The 20,866-nt window shown below is 38.1% G+C and overlaps 1 protein-coding gene across 1 annotated transcript in view; it reads right to left on the bottom strand.

Moving 5' to 3' along the window:
- Nucleotides 1-726: 726 nt before the first annotated feature.
- The window catches only part of MAN2A1 (mannosidase alpha class 2A member 1), a 57,709-nt gene continuing 37,569 nt past the window's right edge, over nt 727-20,866 (bottom strand). The window contains exons 13-22 of the mRNA XM_033164606.1: nt 12,283-12,448; nt 10,700-10,933; nt 10,479-10,601; nt 9,125-9,239; nt 7,845-7,978; nt 6,586-6,727; nt 6,063-6,196; nt 4,513-4,707; nt 2,315-2,425; nt 727-1,715 (exon numbers count right to left, since the gene is read on the bottom strand). Of these exons, the coding sequence (XP_033020497.1) occupies nt 1,563-1,715; nt 2,315-2,425; nt 4,513-4,707; nt 6,063-6,196; nt 6,586-6,727; nt 7,845-7,978; nt 9,125-9,239; nt 10,479-10,601; nt 10,700-10,933; nt 12,283-12,448 (1,507 nt within the window). The 3' untranslated portion in view covers nt 727-1,562. The remainder of the gene's footprint in view (nt 1,716-2,314; nt 2,426-4,512; nt 4,708-6,062; nt 6,197-6,585; nt 6,728-7,844; nt 7,979-9,124; nt 9,240-10,478; nt 10,602-10,699; nt 10,934-12,282; nt 12,449-20,866) is intronic.

Genomic DNA, 20,866 nt, shown 5'->3' with positions numbered 1-20,866 from the left:
CATAGATCAGATTACTATAGTACAAAAATGTGTGACTATAAAAGCCATTTCCCCATTAAAGTATTAGTTTTAGAGGAAATGGTGTATCAGCAAAACTAAAAAAGGTGAAGGTTAAAGGAACTGGAATTAAACAGAACTGCAATTTACAGTGCAATCCTACATATGTCTACACAGGAGTAAGTCCCAATGGGTTGAATGGAACGTGCCCCTGGGTGTTTATAGGACTGCAGCCTTTACTGGTTGCCAATAGTAAACAGTAATTTTATTTAGGGAAGTGGAACTTTTAAATCCCCATGGCTTCAAGAACTCAGTGTAAAATACTGGAAGCAGAAATACTGAGGAATAGCATCTTCAGAAATACGTAACAAACATTAGCAAAATAAGCATGGACATTTAAGTTTGTACAGTGACATTTTAAAAATATAGGCACATGATTCTCAATGCACTGTTTGCTACAATATACATGGCAAGGCAGTTTTTGCACACCTTTAAATTTATGTGTATGTTGCAGTTTTAACTGGTAGATGAATTTTACAGTATCATTTATTCTTCCATTGTTTTAATTCATTACATCATTTTCTACATTCAATTAGAGCATCCAGACCACCACCACCAGAACAAATTTGGTGCAGGAGAACGGAATGTAACCACCACTGTCAAATAAAAAGTATGTGTTTTAACGTCCTTCCCCCTTCCCCCCAAAAAACTACATGGACACCAAAAGAGTAACAAGATGTATCAAAAAATAAGGCACATTTATTTTGATATTGAAATATTGAAATAGAAAAAGGCTTTCAGAGAGCATTAGTATCCAAATGTTCTGTAAAAAAATCTTGTATTCATGAAAGTATAGACTTAACTTTCCTTACTCTTCATAATGGAGTAATTGCACATATCCCAATGTGTCAAGTAACGAAACAGAAGTTTGTTTGACATTTTCCAAGAAAGATGAATCTAAAATTCCGGAATTTTAACTTCTGCCACTTCAAGATGGTAGGACAAGTGGTTATAATTTTCCACACTTCTTAAAGGCTCTTGGATTTCACTCTACAGCTAGAGTGGGATAAATGCAGACTCCATGTGGAACAAAATTGTAACTGTCACTTATAGAAGTCTTTACAAGTATTTGGACAATAGCTTCGCCAGAGCATATTCAGGGTTTTAATTCCCGACTGTATTATCTGGGATTTCAACAATATGTAATTATTTAAGACCCAATTACAGATCAGAAAACCATTTAAAAATCAACAGTCCCAACCTTTCAAACACAAAATCATAAACTTAGAATCCATAAACTAACATTTAACCTGAGATTCACTATGTCAATGAGAATATCCTTTATTTTTCTTCCACTTCTTATACAGATGTTGGCATTTTGTTAATGGTAAAGTTGCTTGCTTGCATCATGGCTTTTTACTGTGCTGGAGATCAAATAAATTCTAGAGTGAATGTATTGTCACAGTATCCAAGAAGCTGGAATAGAAATGTGCTTCTTATTGCACACCAATCTTTGAGGAAAGTTGCAGATTCTTCTTTAGCATTTGAGTTCTAAAGGTCAAGTTTCATCTCAGCTGAATTCTGTATGTGTTTATCTCCATAGGACTAATACTGATTTCACTAATGTTTCTGGCATCTGGAGGTGAATGCATCAAAGATAAGGATGTGGGTATAAGACTTCCCACATGGAACTTGTTAAAGAGTCTGTGCACCTTTAGCTGGAGAAGTAAAAAAAAGTACAGTATTTACAACACAAAATTGGACATGAATTTTAACTTCACTCTTTAACGATTTTCCAACTGAGTTCCTCGTAAGTAGATTCTAACTAGGGCTGGGCGAAATATTGATATATCGTCCAAAACCGGCTTGAAGTTCATATAGTGAAAACCGTTTCATAATATTTATAATCTGGCAATATATCACAAATCACAATGTGTGTGAGGGCTGGATAATATCTGGCTTTCAAAATCGTGATATATCACCAGCAAAACATCGCAATATACTATGATATCTGAAATAAGGATGGGACTATGCAGAGGTGAACAGGGCACTACAATTCTGCTCACTTAAGTGAACTGCAGGCTTGTGTTCCTCAAGCAGCAGTTCCTCGTCATGCAAGATGGGAGACATCTCTGAAACTGAAGAGACTTTCAGGATGGACTGGTTTGTGACATAGTATAAGAGCCTGCTACTCAAAAGAAAGAAGGTAGAAAATCCAACTGAGCAGGTCCAAGCCATTATCAAAAGAAGCTGACTCAATCTCTGCCAACTTGTTTCTCTACTACCTTATGAATATATCTAAAATATTGTAGAATACCTTTCCCTGAGTTGTAGAGCAGAGGAGGCCCAGGTCTGTGCTTGTGAACCTACAATCGAATCCCTTCCTGTGAACAACCAGGGCTGCTTCCTCAGATGGCCCAGAATCTGCCTGCAAAACAAAAGGAGAAATTGTGGGCAAAGGGGAGAGGAGGAAAGAACTGTAGAGTCTGGGCAGAGGCACAAACTTTTGAATCGTGACTGAAACTGCTAGGAAATTGACAAGTTATTCTGGAGCCCAACATTGCCCAACTTCACTGATTATTGCTATGATTATAGACCTCAGTTATATGGCCATAACAGGTTCAGTCACATACATAATTTTAATTACTATATTAAAACTTTAGAATATTTTGGCATACATAGCAGTTATATCCCCAAATGTATGTGTGCAGGAATACAGATGTTATCTGAAGCAGGTTATGGGCTAATAAACAGCTCAGTAAGATGAACAAAGCATCTGTTACTTTATATACCATTAGATTCACTTGGCAGTGGCACTAAAAACTACACCAGAAATTCAGGCAAAATAACCTCCCACATAACTAAAACAGTACATACAATTGTACAAAAAGGAAGTGTCTAAGCTTTTTTTGTTTTTGTTTTTAAAAGGATTCAGGAGCCTACAATGTTAACAGGCACATACAATGGCTCTTCTAAAAGGCAGAAGATGGGAATACATTATAGGTGTGCAAAATATGTACAATTTTTTGAAGCAGAACTCTCAAAACCCATGCTGTCAGCTACTAAATGACTCTGAAAACACCGTTAGAGAAATTTACACAAAGAGCCATCCATGACTAGTAGCCATTGACAGATGTATCCTCCATGAAGCTATCTAATTAAAGCCAATTAAAACTAGTGGCCACCACCATATCTTATGGCAATAGTATGTTGGGCCCTGCTCTGAAGTACATTTCAGGCATATCATCTATCCCTTTAACGACAGCAAAGCAAATACGGCAGCGAATTTCAGCATGCCTACCTGTTGCCCATTAAGCAAGATCGTCTGCTTTTTCGTTAGGCTTTTGCTTTAAAATATTTGTATTCTAAAGGCTGCCCACTATCCACCCAGTGTGTAAGAACACTTCTCCCTTTATTTATTTAACGCTGTGAACAGGAGCATGGCTATTTTATGACAAGGCTTCATCACACCTTCCCTATTATTATTATTATTATGGGGGAGAGATGCTACTGCCAAGAGAGAGAAAGAGAGAGAGAGAGAGAGAGAGAGAGAGAGAGAGAGAGAGAACGAGAACCAACGGAGGCAAATGTTATCTGGAAAAGTCTTTCGGTTCTTCTTGATTACCGAAATTCATCTTATTCTCTGTCTGGTTTAAATCTGAGTATTTTAATACTACTAATGCAAGATTGCAACATTTCGTAATTTCAGATTGTCTTAAATATGCTGCCGTTTATCATTCCAATAATATGCATCATTAGGCAGAGAAATCTACAATTTTATTGTTTCTTCTACAAAAATGATGGTTTGTGGTCTATAAGGAAGCAGACATTTATCACTCTCTACTTCAGTAGACTCACATAATGAAAGCCCATACGTAGCATACACAGAGTTATTGCTCATAGAAATTAATTTTGTTTGTGGTGTAGAAAAAAAAGTGACTGCATCTCTAAATCTACATTCATGGAAGTACATGTCACAAGCTATGTTGCAAAGCATTGTTATAAGTAGGCAAGGAGCTGTGCATCTCAAATAAATCATCCTAGTAATCAGACTCAAGCCCTTACTCGCTTCTCAAACTTACTTCTGCACTGCTCTTTGACACCAGAAAGTATCAATAACAGTGTCAATAATGTCCACATTTTGTAGTGTTTAGGAGTAAAAGATGCTAAGACTGTACTAATTTCCTTGGAGACCCATTTCAGAAGTCTTGTAAAGGGGCTTTCTAGAAAGCAATAGTTTTGAGTACATTGGACGCTTGGGTTGCGGACGTAATCCGTGACGGAGGCACGTCTGCAACCTGCAGCGTTCGTATCCCGCAGCACCGTGTCTGCGCACGAGTGTGATGTAATTTGGCACTTCTGCGCATGCCCTAGCGCCGAAACCTGGAAGTAACCTGTTCTGATACTTCTGGGTTCGGCGCGGAGTGCAACCTGAAAAGGTGTAACCCACAGCGTTCACAACCTGAGGTATGACTATGTACTGAAATAACTATTTCAAACTTATTTCAAGCTTACCTTTGATTGTATGGTTCTTAAATTAACTATATGCATATCACAGGGCATGGATGACATTAATGGAGAAAAGGTATTCAACAGCGATGGGATGCCGATGTCTGCATAGGTAATCATTGGAATCAAAGGATGATTTATGAAAGATGATGTTATATGACTAAGGAGAGAAGGAAAGCTGACTGTTGATTTTTCTTCTTTCTATTAAAAAAAGAAGATAGTAGTAAGCTATTTTCAGTTGTGGTACATTGAACATTTATGCATTCATTTAAGCTGAAATGAACCCATGAATAAAACTAAATGGCATTTGGGGCATAGGTAGCCAACAGTGTTTTAAAGTCAAAAGTGCCCCCAAAAGATTACCATACAGACATACACTCTAGCCAAAAGAAGTTATAGCACTGTTAGGGCACATACTTTAACCTATGGCACAGTATGTGAATTGTGTATTTTCTCTTTCTCTCATATAGAAGTGATTATGCAGCATTTGGGAGTGCTTAGCTGATCCATTTGGGGGTCTATATTCATATCCCAAAGGAACTGGTTCTTCATCATCCATACTCTCTGTGGGGATCTTTTGCATCCCTCTGTCATGCTGGTTCCTGATGGATGACTGAACAGTGTGCTCTTTTAATCCTGAAGCAAACAAGAGGTACCCTTTTCTTGGTTTACTGGGCTGTTTCTCTGTGTGTCACATTTAACTGGGTAACCTGCTATACTCTGCCTATACCCAACATTTGTAGCATTGTTTATGGATTCTCATGCAGCATTAATAAAGATTTTAAATTTAACTGCTACAACCTCAGACTTCCTTGGGTCCCAGTATAATGAACTGTGACTACACCATAGACTGGAATGATGTTTATCTTTGTCAAATCTGTACCACTTAAGACTGTGATAAATAAATACATTTAGTTTAAAGCAGCTTGGCTGGTAAAACTCAAGGTGTTCTTTACCCTGTGAAAATGTGCTAAGTTGTGCATTTGTATGACTTCACTCTATAGTAGACAAAGTCATATGATGTAAAGCATGATACTGAAATATTTCATCTTAAGAGTAGTGTAGAAGACCAAATATTCAACTATTGTCACTGCTATCCCACTTCCAACAATGAGCCTACTGTTGGTCCTCATTGCCTTTTATCACCACAATCCCTATTCCCCTCTTCTGCATGTAGAAGGCCCCATGTGCTCCCCTGCAAACCACAAGGGTCTTACAGTGATGTCTGATGTCTACAGTTCTACAGATGGAATAATCACTTTTTGCCCAACCCCCTTTCCACCAGAATTCATTTGGACCCAACCATCTGGTTTTCTTAGCGAGTGACATTACAGCAACATATTCTTTCATAAGAACTCCCTAAAACAGTTATGACACACCATGGTCAGGTTCAATAACGTAAGTGAATCTATATTTGGAATACTGAAAGATTAATGTTCTAATCAGAGATATGGAGAATCCCTTGGTTAAATGTTCTTATGATACATACATGTATATATATTTGGAGGCTAATATTTAAGAAACTGAAATCAAGTTATATTTAACACTTCTCCTACCGTATCTACTGCATTTCTTTTCTCCAACAGAATTCGGAATAGATTAGCTGTGATTTTGTTATCTTGTACACCTTGTCCTAAACCTCGATTGTCATCCTGCATAAGTCGGCGATCCATGATGACCTCTAATTGGCCTAAAAACAAACAATTGTCTTATTTTGGATTCACCACTCAGCACTCTGTTAAAGTATCTAAAAATCATACTGCTACAAAAAGACAGACTACCCATTATTCTACATATACATAAAGGCTAGAAGTATTAACAGGTATACAAAATTTGGAGTCTTAAAGCTCTCCTAATCCAAGATCTTTTGTCAAAAATATTCATAAACATTGCTCTACTTATATTACTTTTTCCTCTAATGTTTTAGCAAGCACCTACATATCTTATCAACTATTCATACAGTCTTGATTACCCTTGGATAATTCCATGGAACTTGCAGGGCCTTTAAGCTATGTTATGACCACAACATGGTTTACTTTCCAGCACAGTCAGTCTTTAAAACCTTCTAGTGTTACTTACCACTTTTTAAACTTGCAACGCCAAGAGACTGAGCAGAAAGAAGAGACAAACGTATCTTGCTATCCTGGACATAAGCCATTGTTGCCATTGGATAAATATTTGCTTGAAGAGGCAATTTGCTCATTGTCCGTCTAGGCTGAATCTAAATTAACAAATGTGACTTCAGTAAATTTCACTGATAATTTACATAAGACAAATAGAAAAACAGCTTTTGCTAAATGGTAATTGAATACAGTCGTACCTTGGAAGTTGAATAGAATCTGTTCCGGAAGTCCGTTCGACTTCCGAAACGTTCGACTTCCAATGTGTGGCTTATGATTGGCTGCAGGAGTGTCTTGCAGCCAATTGGAAGCCGCGGAAGCCCCGCCGGACTTTCGGCTTCTTGAAGAACGTTCGAAAACCGGAACACTCACTTCCGGTTTTCAATCGTCTGGGAGTCAAAATGTTCAACTCCCAAGGCGTTTGGGAGCCAAGGAATGACAGTACTATATACTCTCAGGCTTGCCCAATTTCTGTTTCTTTCCCTAAAACCAAGTTATTGATAGCAGCCTATAAACAAGTTATCTTTCTAACTAATAATTTATGAAACAAACATCTGTATGCAACACAGCTAAATCTTGGGAGCTCCCAGAGGAAAGTCACCGATTATAATCTCAGTGAAAGGGCGAACGGGTATAAGAGAAGATGGTTAACAACTGGGTTTTTATTTCTCTCCATCATTTTTGAGATTCACTTGCTTTCTGTGTGCCTGCTTATCTTCTAATTTACCATGTGCAAGAGCTTGCATACATGTTGCTGAAAATACAGGGAGCTTGCCTGAGTGAGGTCTGCTGCATTCCACCATGGCTGTGGGTTCATCAGCAAACATACTGATTGCACCAACCTCAGGTTATGCTAGTTGATAATTCCCTTTTAAAGGGAATGGAAGCACCTCTCTGCTGTCCTGACTTGGGAATCCAGATAAGGGAGAGAGACAAAACATGGGGACAGACATGGTATCATTAGTGGGAGATAAAAGGTGGTATTTCTTCATTAATGTCTAATAAAATTGAGTGGAATAAAAAAATAGGGGGATGAGGAAGATGGGAAGGTAACATAAATATTTTAAGATTTTCATCCAGTTTATAGGAATTTTTTTTAATTGTTGCTAAAAAAATTAAAAACACAACTCCAATAAAAGATGAGAGTAAATGTTAACAAAAAGCTAATCTAAAATGTAGAACATAACCCCTGTGTTTAAATTAACGTATGGCGTTTACCTGGTAACCATTGAGGTCAGTGTAAAATTTGTTATGGCTTTCTATGTCAGATGAAATCCGCATTGCAATCTCACGATTGTATTCTCCTCTAATGTCCACAATATTGGATACCTCAAGGGACTGACCTTCAAGCCCTAAATATAAAATGAGATTCAATAATTTCCAAATACTAGTCCGTCAAACCCATGATCCTAAGCAGTAAGCAACCAGTCAAGTGCACCATATATTTGCAGCTCAATTGGAGCCACGTAAAGAAGGGTTTCGTAGATGCTTCTATCGGTTGAATCCTCTAGAGCTGCATATCCTGCTTTAGAAAAGGACTGGAACCAAAGGAAAGATGTCAGAAGATGCCAACTTTTGCACATTATATATTTATTAATTCAACCGATTCCACCTTTGTTGCTCTCCTTTGATTTTCATAAGTAGTGTGAATTAAAGAATGAGTTGGGAAATTATTTATAATGAGTTTTTTTTTGGGGGGGGGGTGTTTAGATTTACCTTCCCAAAAAAAACCAGAGCCCTTTTTGTTGGGAATAACCCAGACAGAAATTCCCAGGGGCCAGAAAAGTTTTGTTTATGTATGCAACAACAGCAGCCTGTGTTCTGTTAGCCCCCAAATAGAAAGTGAGCAAGGTCCCTTGTAAAGAGCATTGGCAACTTTAGGTGTTAGAATACGAAGAAAAACTTGCACGTTTAACCCACAGAATAAGAGAGCAAGAAAAACATGTATTTAAAGAAAAATGGAAAATATTTACTGAATATATGGAGAATAATTGTACACAGCTGAAAAGCTGGCAGCACTGAGATAAATTCAACAGAGTAAACAATATTTGATTGATGTAAAAGTGGAAAATTGATTTGAATAGTTATAGTAAAATAGGCAGGAAAGTATGATTTGCAATATGAACTATGGAAGGAGAAGAAGGGAAGTCATTGGATATCTTAAAGGTTGTGAAATGTTTAATTTGAAATGTAGAATCAATCTATCTATCTATCTATCTATCTCAGGCTGTTAGTTGAAACCAGTTGACGTTCCCAAACACTTTTCAAAGGCACCACCACAAACAATGGATTACATTAATCTAAAGTAGGCTGAATAAATGTAGCAGATTAAAGAGTTCATTTCTGAACAACTCTCACTGCAGTTAACAAGTTTCTAAAATGGGAAACTGTAGGAAAGTCAACTGTATTCACATGCACCAAAACAAGACAATATTAAACCCTAAAAAAACTAGAACATAATAGCACAGCTAGATTAGGTAATGATAACAATACATTACCATGAACTTTGTAAAGTCGTATTGTGTGTGTCAAATGATGGAAAAAAGTAGTAACTTCAGAAAAGATCCTCCCATGTGTAACACGTATGATAGGTGGATCAGAGAAAACATAGGGCTGCAAAAAGACAAAAGCAAAATTATGTTAGTACTTCTTCACATTTCATTGTCTTGCTTAAGGCGGGGGCACTGTTGTTGTGACCCTTCAGAGGAGCTCCAAAAAGTAGGATGAAGCATGTCCCTCACACACCCTCTTTCACCACATCCGTAGAAGGCCTTGAAAGAGCTCCAAGTTAAAATCGTACAAGATGGATTTTGGGCAACATTTATCTTGTCAGAGATCCCTCAAGCTTCAACCAAGAGCTATATGAACAAAGGACACTTGTTATTCAACAACATCTGATCGCTAATTAAAGAGTTTTCCCCCTTTCTGGCACAGCTTTTCATAAAATTGGAATATTTATTTAGGGAAATCCCAAGAAAACTGGGAGATGACCTTCTCAGTCATTGGCAGCGACAGCAAGCCCCCTCCCCTTACAAATGCACAACCCGGAGCACATTTCAAAGGTCCGGATCACTCATTGGCTGCCACATCTCCACCTGCTCCTCATCTGATGGAGGCCTGGGACAGGTGGTTGTGGTTTGGGGGGTAATGGCTTCATGAGTCAAGCAGCGACCCCTGCCAGACCTAATTAGGTCTGTGGGTTGGATGCTCCTCAATCCTGCTGTAGATCCCTGTTTCCAAAATGTTTTGTATCTGCCGTTTATCTTCAGTTAAAAATGAAGGCCCAATTCACTAGCTACTTCAATATTTTAAGTTGGCTCTCGAGTTGCCCTTCCACAAATGGAAAGCTTCCTTCCATTGATGGAAGGAGCTGTGGAGTACAAGACAATTCCCCCTGATTTCCTCACCTCACCTCTTACAACCTAGTTCTCCCAATCCTTGAGGGTATGTTTTCAAGAAACACAAAGGGGCTGCAGCAGGAAGGAGTAACCTGCAAAAATCACCCTGCCTCTGTTTCTTCCAATAGGAGCATATCTGAATTAAGTCCATATTTTTTTAGTGATACCTATATAACATGACAAGTGATAAAAATGTTCTATAAAAATCAGACCCCACCTTACCACTAATGGATAGCTAAATGAGCACTGACTCTCAAGAGATTCATCCTCCTTTCTTCCCAGTCAGTCATGGCTCACTTTTCTCAATCCAGTGCTCTTCTGGGAGGTCACAACATCTATTTCTAAAGTGGGGGAAGTTTTCCACTAGCAGAATGGTACCTCTGGATCAAAGCCAGTATATACACTCTTCCCTGCTTTCCTCAATATAGTCCAAACACAAGCCTATTATTATTACCTTGGCGTCTCCATCCGGTAAGAAGAGATAAGCCCCACTCTTATCTCTGTTACTTGTAGTCCCATACCAAACAAATTCCAGCTTGACACGATGATTTTTATTATTTTCTTTTGTATTTACTTTCTAAAGAAATAATAATAATAATAATAATAATAATAATAATAATGTTATTCCAATTAATTTCATTATCAAAATATTTTCAAATAGTTAAATATACATACTTCAAGAAGCCCAGAATTCCCAGAGAACCAGACTTTCATGTAAGAGTTCTCTAGCATGATCTCATCCAGAGCATTCTGTATCTCTTTAACGTTGAAAACTCTATAGGGCTTGACTAGCTTAGCTTTGTCGTTATGATAGAGATTATAGTCCGCCAATGCAGCTTCGGAACTCAGACCCTCCAGTAGCTGGTAAACTCCAAAACCCAAGGGTGGTATACGAACCAAGAAAGAAATCTGTTAAGTGAAGGCAAAGAAAGGTTATTTTTCCAATATCAAGAGCAGACATCCAAGTGTAAACAAAATTATTTGGTCCCCAAAGAATGGCTTATACTGAGATCCTAAACTCACAACAGTGCTAGGAACTATTTTCTAATCGAAGCCAACATCTTTGTTATGAACAGACATGTGAAAATAATGGTACTCAAGAGAGCTAGATCTCATTTAGCAGGATTCTTTTCAGTTTATTACATCCATGCTTTCCCTACAATAAAGCAGAACCTAGGACACAATATTAGCTACAATAGCTGCCTTTCAAATAGACTGCGTTCAGTCAAAGATTCCACTACATCAATTTACAGTATCCTCATTTTCTTCTATTCTAAGAAATTCAATGGTAATGATGTAATCAAATTCTTCTACGTTTGAGAAACTTGAGGAGCAATGAATTAACAAAAAAAAATTTGGAGCAACAAACCATCCTTGTTTTAATCATTGCATGTACTCTTACTTGAATATATAAAGAATATTAAAAGCATTGCAATGCTTTTCTTTAAAGCTGTTTCACACAAGTACAGACTCTTATATTTCAAGCAAGAGACAGAAAGGGAAATCAAGAATAATTATTTTCTGCATGCTCAAACACTATAGCTACATCCCCTCAGTAGGTTTCTTGTACTTCAGCAGTCGCAGGGAAAAAATGTTTTCTTTTTGCACTTTTAGGAAACTGTTACAAAAAGCATAAGGATTATATCAGAAAAAAATGTTGATGGAAATTCCACAGAATTTCATGAAATTGGAGAGCCAAGATAATTTGAAAGGAAATGTAACCTGGATTTTCCTTTTCCAGAGAGACAAACAAAATAACTTATTTTATGTTCTGAGAATTGTTAACTTCAAACTTACACATTCTGCTCTGACTTCTCACCACCAGGAAAAACATAATTAAACTAAATATTTGAAATGAAAAATTCATACTTTTTTGTCACTTTGGAACTATAACCTGGATTAAAAGAAAGCTTTAATAGGACTACAATCCTATATCCAATTTCTTAGGAGCAACCTCCAAGAAATTAAAGTGAGCTTACTTCCAAGTAAACACACATGCTGTAGTAATTTTATGCACCTTCCAAGTCTCAAATGCATAGGCATCTTATTACTATTTATAAAGGGGGAGACAATAATCAAATCCCAAAGTTAAAATTATCACTTGTATGCTTTTAAAAATTTCCCAAATACATTATCTAGCAACAGTTGTAGATGACTGAATTCCCTTTTTGTTTGTCGTTTGTACTACTACTTCCCACATACAAAATATTCACATGCTTGTTCAATACATGTTCATAGATGTATTACAAATAGCTTGCCTGGTATGCATCATATGTTATTTTAGCAGCTCCATCCCATACTGCGGTAAGCTGGACCACAACTGGTCTTCCAGAAGGAGACAATACTTTAACTTGAGGTGTATTCACGTAGACTGAAACCACTGATGAGCGTTCTTGTTCTGTAGGATTATAAATCAAAAGGTACCTGCAAGAAATGTTGCCAGATCTTTACAAAAACAAATTATTTGATCAAAGACTTCTTTTTTTACCTGAATTACCAAGATAGGAAATTATACCAAGAAAACATTAAAACAAGTCAAAACAAAACAAAAATACATGAGCAAAATGCATCTAATATGCTAGATATATTGAAGAGAAAATACTGAAAAGTTCTCTTTTCAAGATAAATCTATTAATTTACCAGTTACCTGTTTCAAGTCTAGAGCCTCAAAATCTATTAATTTACCCGTCACCTGCTTCATGTCTAGAGCCTCAAAATACAGTTTAAAATGGTGTGTATATTCTCTTAAAAGCATACACAACTTGTTGAAATTACTTTATATCATTGGGTTGGGTTCAAATGAGCTTCCTCTGTTGGAGGAAACACTTTCCTCCTTCAGAAAGATGCTTTTGAGATCTATCTGGAAAACACTGAAAATCACCCAACAAATGAAGCCAAGAATTGTAGCTGAATCAAAGAACATCTGGACAGTTGCAATTTCTTAGCCCAAACCACAAGCAATTAGTATAGAATGAAACAATGCAGCTATATCTTAAAATATGCATTCACATAAATTAAAGAGAAAAAGAAAACTGTTGGAATATAATGAAAGCACTGGTATACATTTTATCATTTTCTGTTCTTACACTTTCTACCACACTACTTTGTCTCAGTTACTTAACTTCCTAGGTGATTTCTTGCAGGAGCACATTTGTAAGCTGCATTGGTCAATGTGAATATACTGACATGACCTCTATTTAAAAAGTTGATATTTAAAGAATCTAAAATGTTGAAAGAAACTGAATCACCCTTTCCCAATAAAATTCATCCAAAATTAACCTGGGAACAATGGCAAAGAAGAGTGTTTATATTGCTAAACGTTCAGATACCCCTTGTTTGAGTTACTCCCCGTGTTCACTGGCATCTAAGAGACATGCAAGCGTCACTCACTTGCACGTGATCAACTCACGTGTGACCGTGTATACATGCAGTGACGGGAAATAAATAATTCGATTCAAACCCGGAAGGAGTCCTTGTGGCTCACAAAGAGACCAACCCCAGAGCCCGAAGAGGGTATCAGCGAAGGTGGAGGAAGCCCTGAAGAGACTGGGCTTTGTTTATGCTGCTCAGCCTCCCTGCCTAACAGCTGGTGTGTGGGGTAGTGCAGCCACCGCTGCCACCACTTTCCCACACATCCCTTCAGCCTTCTGCCAGCTCCACAGCTTCAGTTCTAGTTGTGGATATTTTTGGATAAAGCATTTTTTTTTGTATGGATTGAGGAGAGTGTGGCAGAGATGGCATTTAAAGGGTGCTCCCCACTTTACACAATTTCACTTATGTGCGCATGGACCTGCAATGTAACCCCCACGTAAGTGGGGAGATGCCTATACTAGTGAAACTTATCACAACGACGTGGTTGTATATGCGCCACCCAGTTTTTCATCTCACCACTAGGAAGTTCCAGCATGCCTTAAGCCTTGACCTTCTCAAGATTTATTCTGTTCTCTGTACAAGAGAACATATCCTATTAATTCAAAAGTAAAACTACAGTTGTCTCTTAACTTTACATAAGCTGCAACAAATTATGAGACACACCGCTTGCGCTTCAACAGTTCAATCTAAGACATGAATATTAAAAATTATGACATAAAATTTTCTATGGGGAAAAAATGACAGGAAATGTATTGGGGTTTTTTGCATATTATTTTTATGGAGTGTAAATTCAAAGTCCTTCATAGACATAGCCAGCCTAGGCTTGCATAGACTATGTAGATGCCTGATTCTGAGATATATTATTATTAATTACGTGGTGTCATCTATGCTTTCCAAGGAATGGGAGAACAAATCCCTACCTCAAAGTTGCCTCTAATTTATCTGAATTTTAACTTCTGTGAAGAAGACGAAGAAGAAGAAGAAGTAGTTTTTATTGTTACCCCAGCCACTCTGGGCAGCTCCCAACAGAATATTAAAAACATGATAAAACATCAAACATTAAAAACTTCCCTTCAGATGTCTTCTAAAAGTCAGATAGTTGTTTATTTCATTGACATCTGAAGGGAGAACATTCCACAGGGAAAGTGCCACTACCGAGAAGAATTTCACAACAGAAATTCAGGCCGTATAAGAACTTAATTCATTCATTCTTTCTTTCTCTTTCTTTCTTTCTTTCTTTCTTTCTTTCTTTCTTTCTTTCTTTCTTTCTTTCTTTCTTTCATCTCCTTCAGCATAGTCTTTAAGAGATATTGATACAAAAGGAAAACCAAGTGACAAGTTCTTGTTTCCACCTCATCTGAACAGCAATTTAAGAATAACTGCTGCTTGAAACTGTCCTTGAATCTCCAAGCAGTGCAGATGTGGAAGTCCTTTGTCAGATTAAAAACAAAGATGCATATGAACAGGAAGTTGCAATGCGGAGATATTATCCAAAGCCACTCTCTAATGGGGGAAGGTCAGAGAATAATTTAATGATAAATGTACCTAGAACCCCCAAAAGTTGAGGTCAACCAAACTCAACCATTTTATAAAATGTAACTGGGGAACAAACAGAAGGGAAGGCAAAAGAGGAAATTAGTAGTCCAATAAGAAGAGGAAACTTACATTGTGATTTTAGTCAAGAATTAAGCCCACAATCTGGGAAATGAAAACACCATGCAAACAACAGGGCACATCCTGTCAATTTCAGGCACACAACTGTGTGTGTTTTAGTTTATGACTTATACAGCTCTGCAATACTATTTTAAAGCTTTGCATCAGTTCCATCACTTAAAACATCATGTCACCTGTAACAAGATAGATATCTACAATAAAAATCAAGACACCACACTCACAAAAGACTCTACTTCACTCATACTATGTGGCACAGCACAACATCCACCCATGTGGAAAGACAAATGCTAGATGTAACCCACCCACAAAAAACAAGCATGGAGGCAGGTTTACTGAAGGAGGCTTTTAGTACCATCTAAGAAGGTCCCATTAAAATTGGACTTAAGACAAGAACTCGGAGAAACTGAACATCTACCTCTGTTTCAGAGGCAATAGGCAGCTGTGCTGCTCTCACCATTCAGAGCACTTCTTTGTGGCACTGCCTCAGGGTCTATTGCTGGAATTGATTTCTTCCTTCAAAAATTTAAAATTGCTCTCCTGTTTCCATCAGCCAGAAAGACCCTGAAGAAAAAAATTTCCAGTCAGAACATTTTACCCCAGATTCAGTAGTGAGGCTCGGCCTATTCCATCATTAAAGTGCTCTCCAAAATGCCAATTTCTCCTCACACCACTAAGTTTTGTCTGACTCTGAACTGCCACATTCCACTCTTCCATGAAAACGACTCTATTCTAGAAGGTACCTGAGCTTTGGGCTCATGCACTAAAACTGGTGGTGGCCTCCATTAGAGTTTTCACAAATCAAAAAGTGCCCCTTATGAAGTCTTAGGGGCATTAGCAGTATAAGCAAATAGCAAATTATGAAGTCATAAAGATCTGATTGCCCACACAAAATAGTAACAGGACAGATGTTATAAAAAGATTCCCAAAGAACATTTTCCAGAGACAGACGCCACCACCTGCTGCTCATAATCTTTTCCAAGAAAAACACTTACCTCTGTAGTGCCAGAGATACTTTCAAGCAGAATTCATACATACACATATGCCCGGACATGGCATCATATAAATTGCAACTAGGATTAAATTTCATCAAATCTGCTCTGAAGCAGGAAAATTTAATGAAACTCCTTCAATGATACAGTACTTTATCTTCCAGTGTTTTGATTATGCAACAGCCAAACAGTTGATTGTGATGATTATAATAGTAGTAGTAATTATTATTATTATTATTATTATTACTACTACTACTACTACTGCTACAGTGGTCGCAAGATATAGAAATAAAGTGCAAGTTTGATAAAAAGGCAGATGTCTGCTTCTGAGAAAGCGAATATGCTCTACTGTTAGGCAACCTCACACCCAAAATCTCATCTCTCAAAGCCTCAGCTTATAAGTCAAAAGCCATCAATATAAATGTTTTTAACATTTATGCCAAAAGTAGAAAAAAACACACCAGAATAAGAGCTGGTGTATTTAAACTCGAACATGATGCTTACACAGAAAGAAAAAATAAGAAAGTCCAAACTTGAGCAGGTTTCTCAAGCAAATTGTACAAGGGAAAATGAAGCAGCATTACAAAATCTGTTCAACTACATGTATTTCCTTACATTAACATGAACGCAAAACAAGAGACAAATGGGCCAAGAAGAAAAAAAGAACCACCATGACAACACTCCTTCATGGAACTGAGTTGAGGCCTAAAGGCTTTCATATTCACACCCCACACTATTCTGCCCAATCACACTGCAAATATGACACACAATTCAGGGGATGAGATTGGGCTTTTGAGCATTGACAGCAGTATTATATATAACCAATATTAATATACTACTTATATTCATATAATATATGAATTTAAGTCCTAAATGGCTTTGGATCTAAATATTTTATGGATTGTCTGCTCCCATATAAGATTTCCTGAACATGACAATCAGGTGGGTATGCCCTCTTAATGGTGCTAAATCTGCATTATGAACAAGAGTGTGAGTGTGTGTTCTCAGCATCTTTTTGGGAATGTTTTCTCGTCACAGATCTGACAGGCGTCAACCCTGATGGGTCTTTGGTGCCAGTTAAAAACCATTTTTATCCACTCAGGCTTTGGGCAGAACTGGTTGTGGGGGTAGGCAGCTTGTTCCTGCTGGATTCACTGGTATGTTATATGTGATTATGGGTTTATGTCAGGCATAGGCAAACTCGGCCATCCAGCTGTTTTGGGACTACAACTCCCATCATCCCTAACTAACAGGACCAGTGGTCAGGGATTATGGGAATTGTAGTCTCAAAACATCTGGAGAGCTGAGTTTGCCTATGCCTGGTTTATGTTATTTATTCTTGGTATTTTGCATTTGTTTTTATACATTGTGCCCTACTTTGGGATTATTTTAATAAACAGTGGGCTAAGTTGCCAAAACAAACGATTTAAACATCTCACGTATCTCATCAATCATGTTATATTCCTGTGCATACCATCTTCACGTTTTATGATATAGCAATATATACTTTTATATTTAAAAAAAACCTTCAATTTAATCCTTTAAATCTAACCATTTTCTATAATCCCAGTAGAAGCAGAAGCACTTTGCACTCAAAACTCTAAATTCTCATCTACCTCATAACTTACTCCAAAAGCCATCCTGCATCTTTGCCAGTTCCACAAATACTTCAAGATCCATGATGCTGTATCCATTGATGACAAAAGTGCATGCAAATCTGCCAATTTTTTAAACTCCACAGAAAATCTATACCACAATGCTACATGAGCAGATATCTCTGGTGGATTTTACAAGGGAAAATGAAGCAGCACTAAAAATGCCACTCCATTATATGAAGCAATCACAATAAGTATTTAAATGAAAGCATCCATTTAAAGGTGACAATATTGCACAGCATAGGTACACTTCAATAGTTTTATTTAAGTTTGTTTCTTCAAACAAATTTTAATTAGGCAAAGGTTACCTTTATTTTTTTACATCTGTTTGTATTTACTGCTCATTGTTGTTTAGTTGTGTCCGACTCTTGCTCATAGCTACTCTAAATAAGATTTGGTGTCCAACCTTACCACTACACTCACAAGCAATAAATACTTTCACCTCACTTTCATCTCTCAACTACCAACTGAGTCTCTGAGACAGAGACAGAACAAGCAATTATGAGTCCGTGGTGCCAGCACTCTAGACCCCAATCCTGTTAAATTCACCTTTTCCTTTGTTGCTCTCAGCTCTCTCAAACATCCTCATCTCCCCACTAACAATCTTAGAGCAACTCTGTTCTGATCAGATCCCTAAATTCTGAAGTCAGTTTTCCTCTACGTAGCCACAAAATTACAGAACTTGAGTGCTAACCCCCACACTCTCAACATGTTCCTGAATTGACTTCATCACTCACTCACTTCTCTCAGGTACATACACACACACGTGTTCGAAACTCCCATTGTTCATTAGAGTGAGCAGTTTCTGAGCTATGGGCACAGGACTGCGACTAAGATTTCAGATTAAAACTGCAGAGTGGAAGGAAAGGGGGGCCTTTTTCTGCCTCCCCACTTCCAGCTACTCTCTGAAGACTGGAGAAGAGAGGCTCTTAAGAATATTAGAGGGGTGGGCAGGGGAAGGACTAGACCATGTGAAAAATGATCGTAATATTTTCACTGCAATTCATTCATTTTCAGCTTTGTATTCTTGTTATAAAAAAGCACGCCTGGACATTCTGTTGTTGCACCCATAACCTAGGTTTAAGGTGCCATTTAGCCCCTAGCTTTCATATCTCAGTTTCTAATACTGCACATACACTCATTGTTGGTGAACATTTGCTGCTGTCTATTTTTTCACCCATTTTCCTTATTTGGCAGAATAAAATAAAACATAGTAGTACAGGTGGTTCTGTTAAACTGGTATGTTGTCTTGCTGCTGACCTAATGCCATAAAACACAACAAGGTGAGGACTCCGAGCAAACCCAACGAAATCAATGCACTTATTTGTACCGATTTCAACGTGACTACACAAAGTACGTAGGTTAGTTATCATATCACAGCTTGGGTGATAACCTATGAAAAAAACTACTAATGGCAGCAAATGGCAATACATTAAAGTCCGGTTGATTTTCAAAGTTATGTTAGGACTTTCTTGCAACCTGAAGAGGCAGAACACATACCCCCAAAAGGCAATATCTATACATAACTGTAAGAAACTGAGTATTTCACAAGCTGTATGTCATCTACCACAACCACCATGTATAAATATCAGCTAAATAAACAAGCATGAGCCTGAAAAAGATTTATTTATCAGCTGAATTCAACCGTAAAAATATTTCCTGAAAAATCACAACAAAAAGCCTACAAACAGTATCTGACTACACACAAGTCTGGAAGGGGTAAAGCAAAGTGAGGCACTGGAAGAAATCTGATTAAAAGTGAAGATAGTACAGACCTCTGCCTGCTCTCTCCTGACGAGTTATCACAATTCCTAGACTTTTGTACCTTTGCTGCATTTATTTATTGTAGTATAGTGGCCAAGAGCATAAATTATGAGATGAAGGTTCTTGATTTCAAGCTCAAGTTTTTAATATGGAAGTAATAAAGTTGTGCAAGCTTAAAAGACCATTGTAAGAAATGGTGGAAAATGATAATGGAAGTACTTTCAGCACATTGAGTAAAAGTTAGTTGAATGCAATCCAGTGTACACCCACTGAAATTAATGGACCTAAGTTAGTCATGGTCATTGATTTCAATGGGTGTCCCCTGGGTAAAAGTTAGCTTAATATAACTTTTTTAATTTATATAGTACACTGCATTAAATTTTACCCTTAATAAGTCAGAAACATGTACCAAATTTTAAGCCAAACCTTTAAAAACATTTACAGAATCTCGGGACTTCCGGCGAGGACGCCATCGCGGGCGGTCGTGGGTCGCTTCGGCAGCGAAGCGACTCAGGCCGGCCCGGGGGTAGGAGCCCCGCTACCGCAAAGCGGGGCTCCGCTAAACCGCAGGTCGAGCGTCCCGCGGCATGGGCTCTCCAGCGAGCCCGCTATGGCACCGAACCCTTCTCCCGTTCCCCCTGTAAAGGGGGAGTGGGGGTGAAGGGACCAAGGCGCCGGGCTGTGGAGGCATGCCCCAACCGGACCGGCGAAGCGGCGGCCACCGCTCGCGATGAGCGAGATCGTTCTACCTGTCAGAAGGAAAACAGAAGAAGCCCGTTGGCCGTGAGTACGTTAACAATTGGACTTATTTTTGACATTTGGCGCTCCGGGAGCTACGATGGAAAGGAAGCCCGTTTTTTTCCCCTTTGTGTGGAGAGAAAGTAACTGCTTTTGACGGCGACTGCTGTTGCAGTGGTGGATACAATGTTCTGAATTTGACAAGTGAGATTGGTCAGACCCCTTTTGAGGGACTTAAGTTGGTGGAAATATTTCTTCCTGAAGTGGATAGAATGTAATCTTTTCGCCCTGACTCCAGGGAAAATGGCTGCGGAGACTTGTAACTGAGATGGAAAAGTACTGTGACTAAGATGGAAAAATACTGAAATCTGATACCCTATGCCCACTTCTACCATGTTGGGTTTCGTTTTCAAGCTGGTTTTAGACTCTGGACTGGCTCACGAACAAAGGATTATTTTTTTGAACTTAGAATTGCTGAACCAGAAATTAATTTTGCTGAATCAGGATGACAATTTATATCCCACAGGAAAGACTATTCAGAACATTGTTAAAATGGAAGAAAACCTTGGCAGGGAACTTAAGGGAATTATTGAAGTACAAAGTACAATGCTTTGGCAACTCCGAGAAGATGAAAAATCCTGTTGGGGTGA

Source organism: Lacerta agilis, chromosome 11 (genome assembly GCF_009819535.1).
Source record: "Lacerta agilis isolate rLacAgi1 chromosome 11, rLacAgi1.pri, whole genome shotgun sequence".
NCBI lineage: Eukaryota > Metazoa > Chordata > Lepidosauria > Squamata > Lacertidae > Lacerta > Lacerta agilis.
Note: the sequence above shows the minus strand (reverse complement) of the source record. Positions and strands in the feature narration are given on the sequence as shown.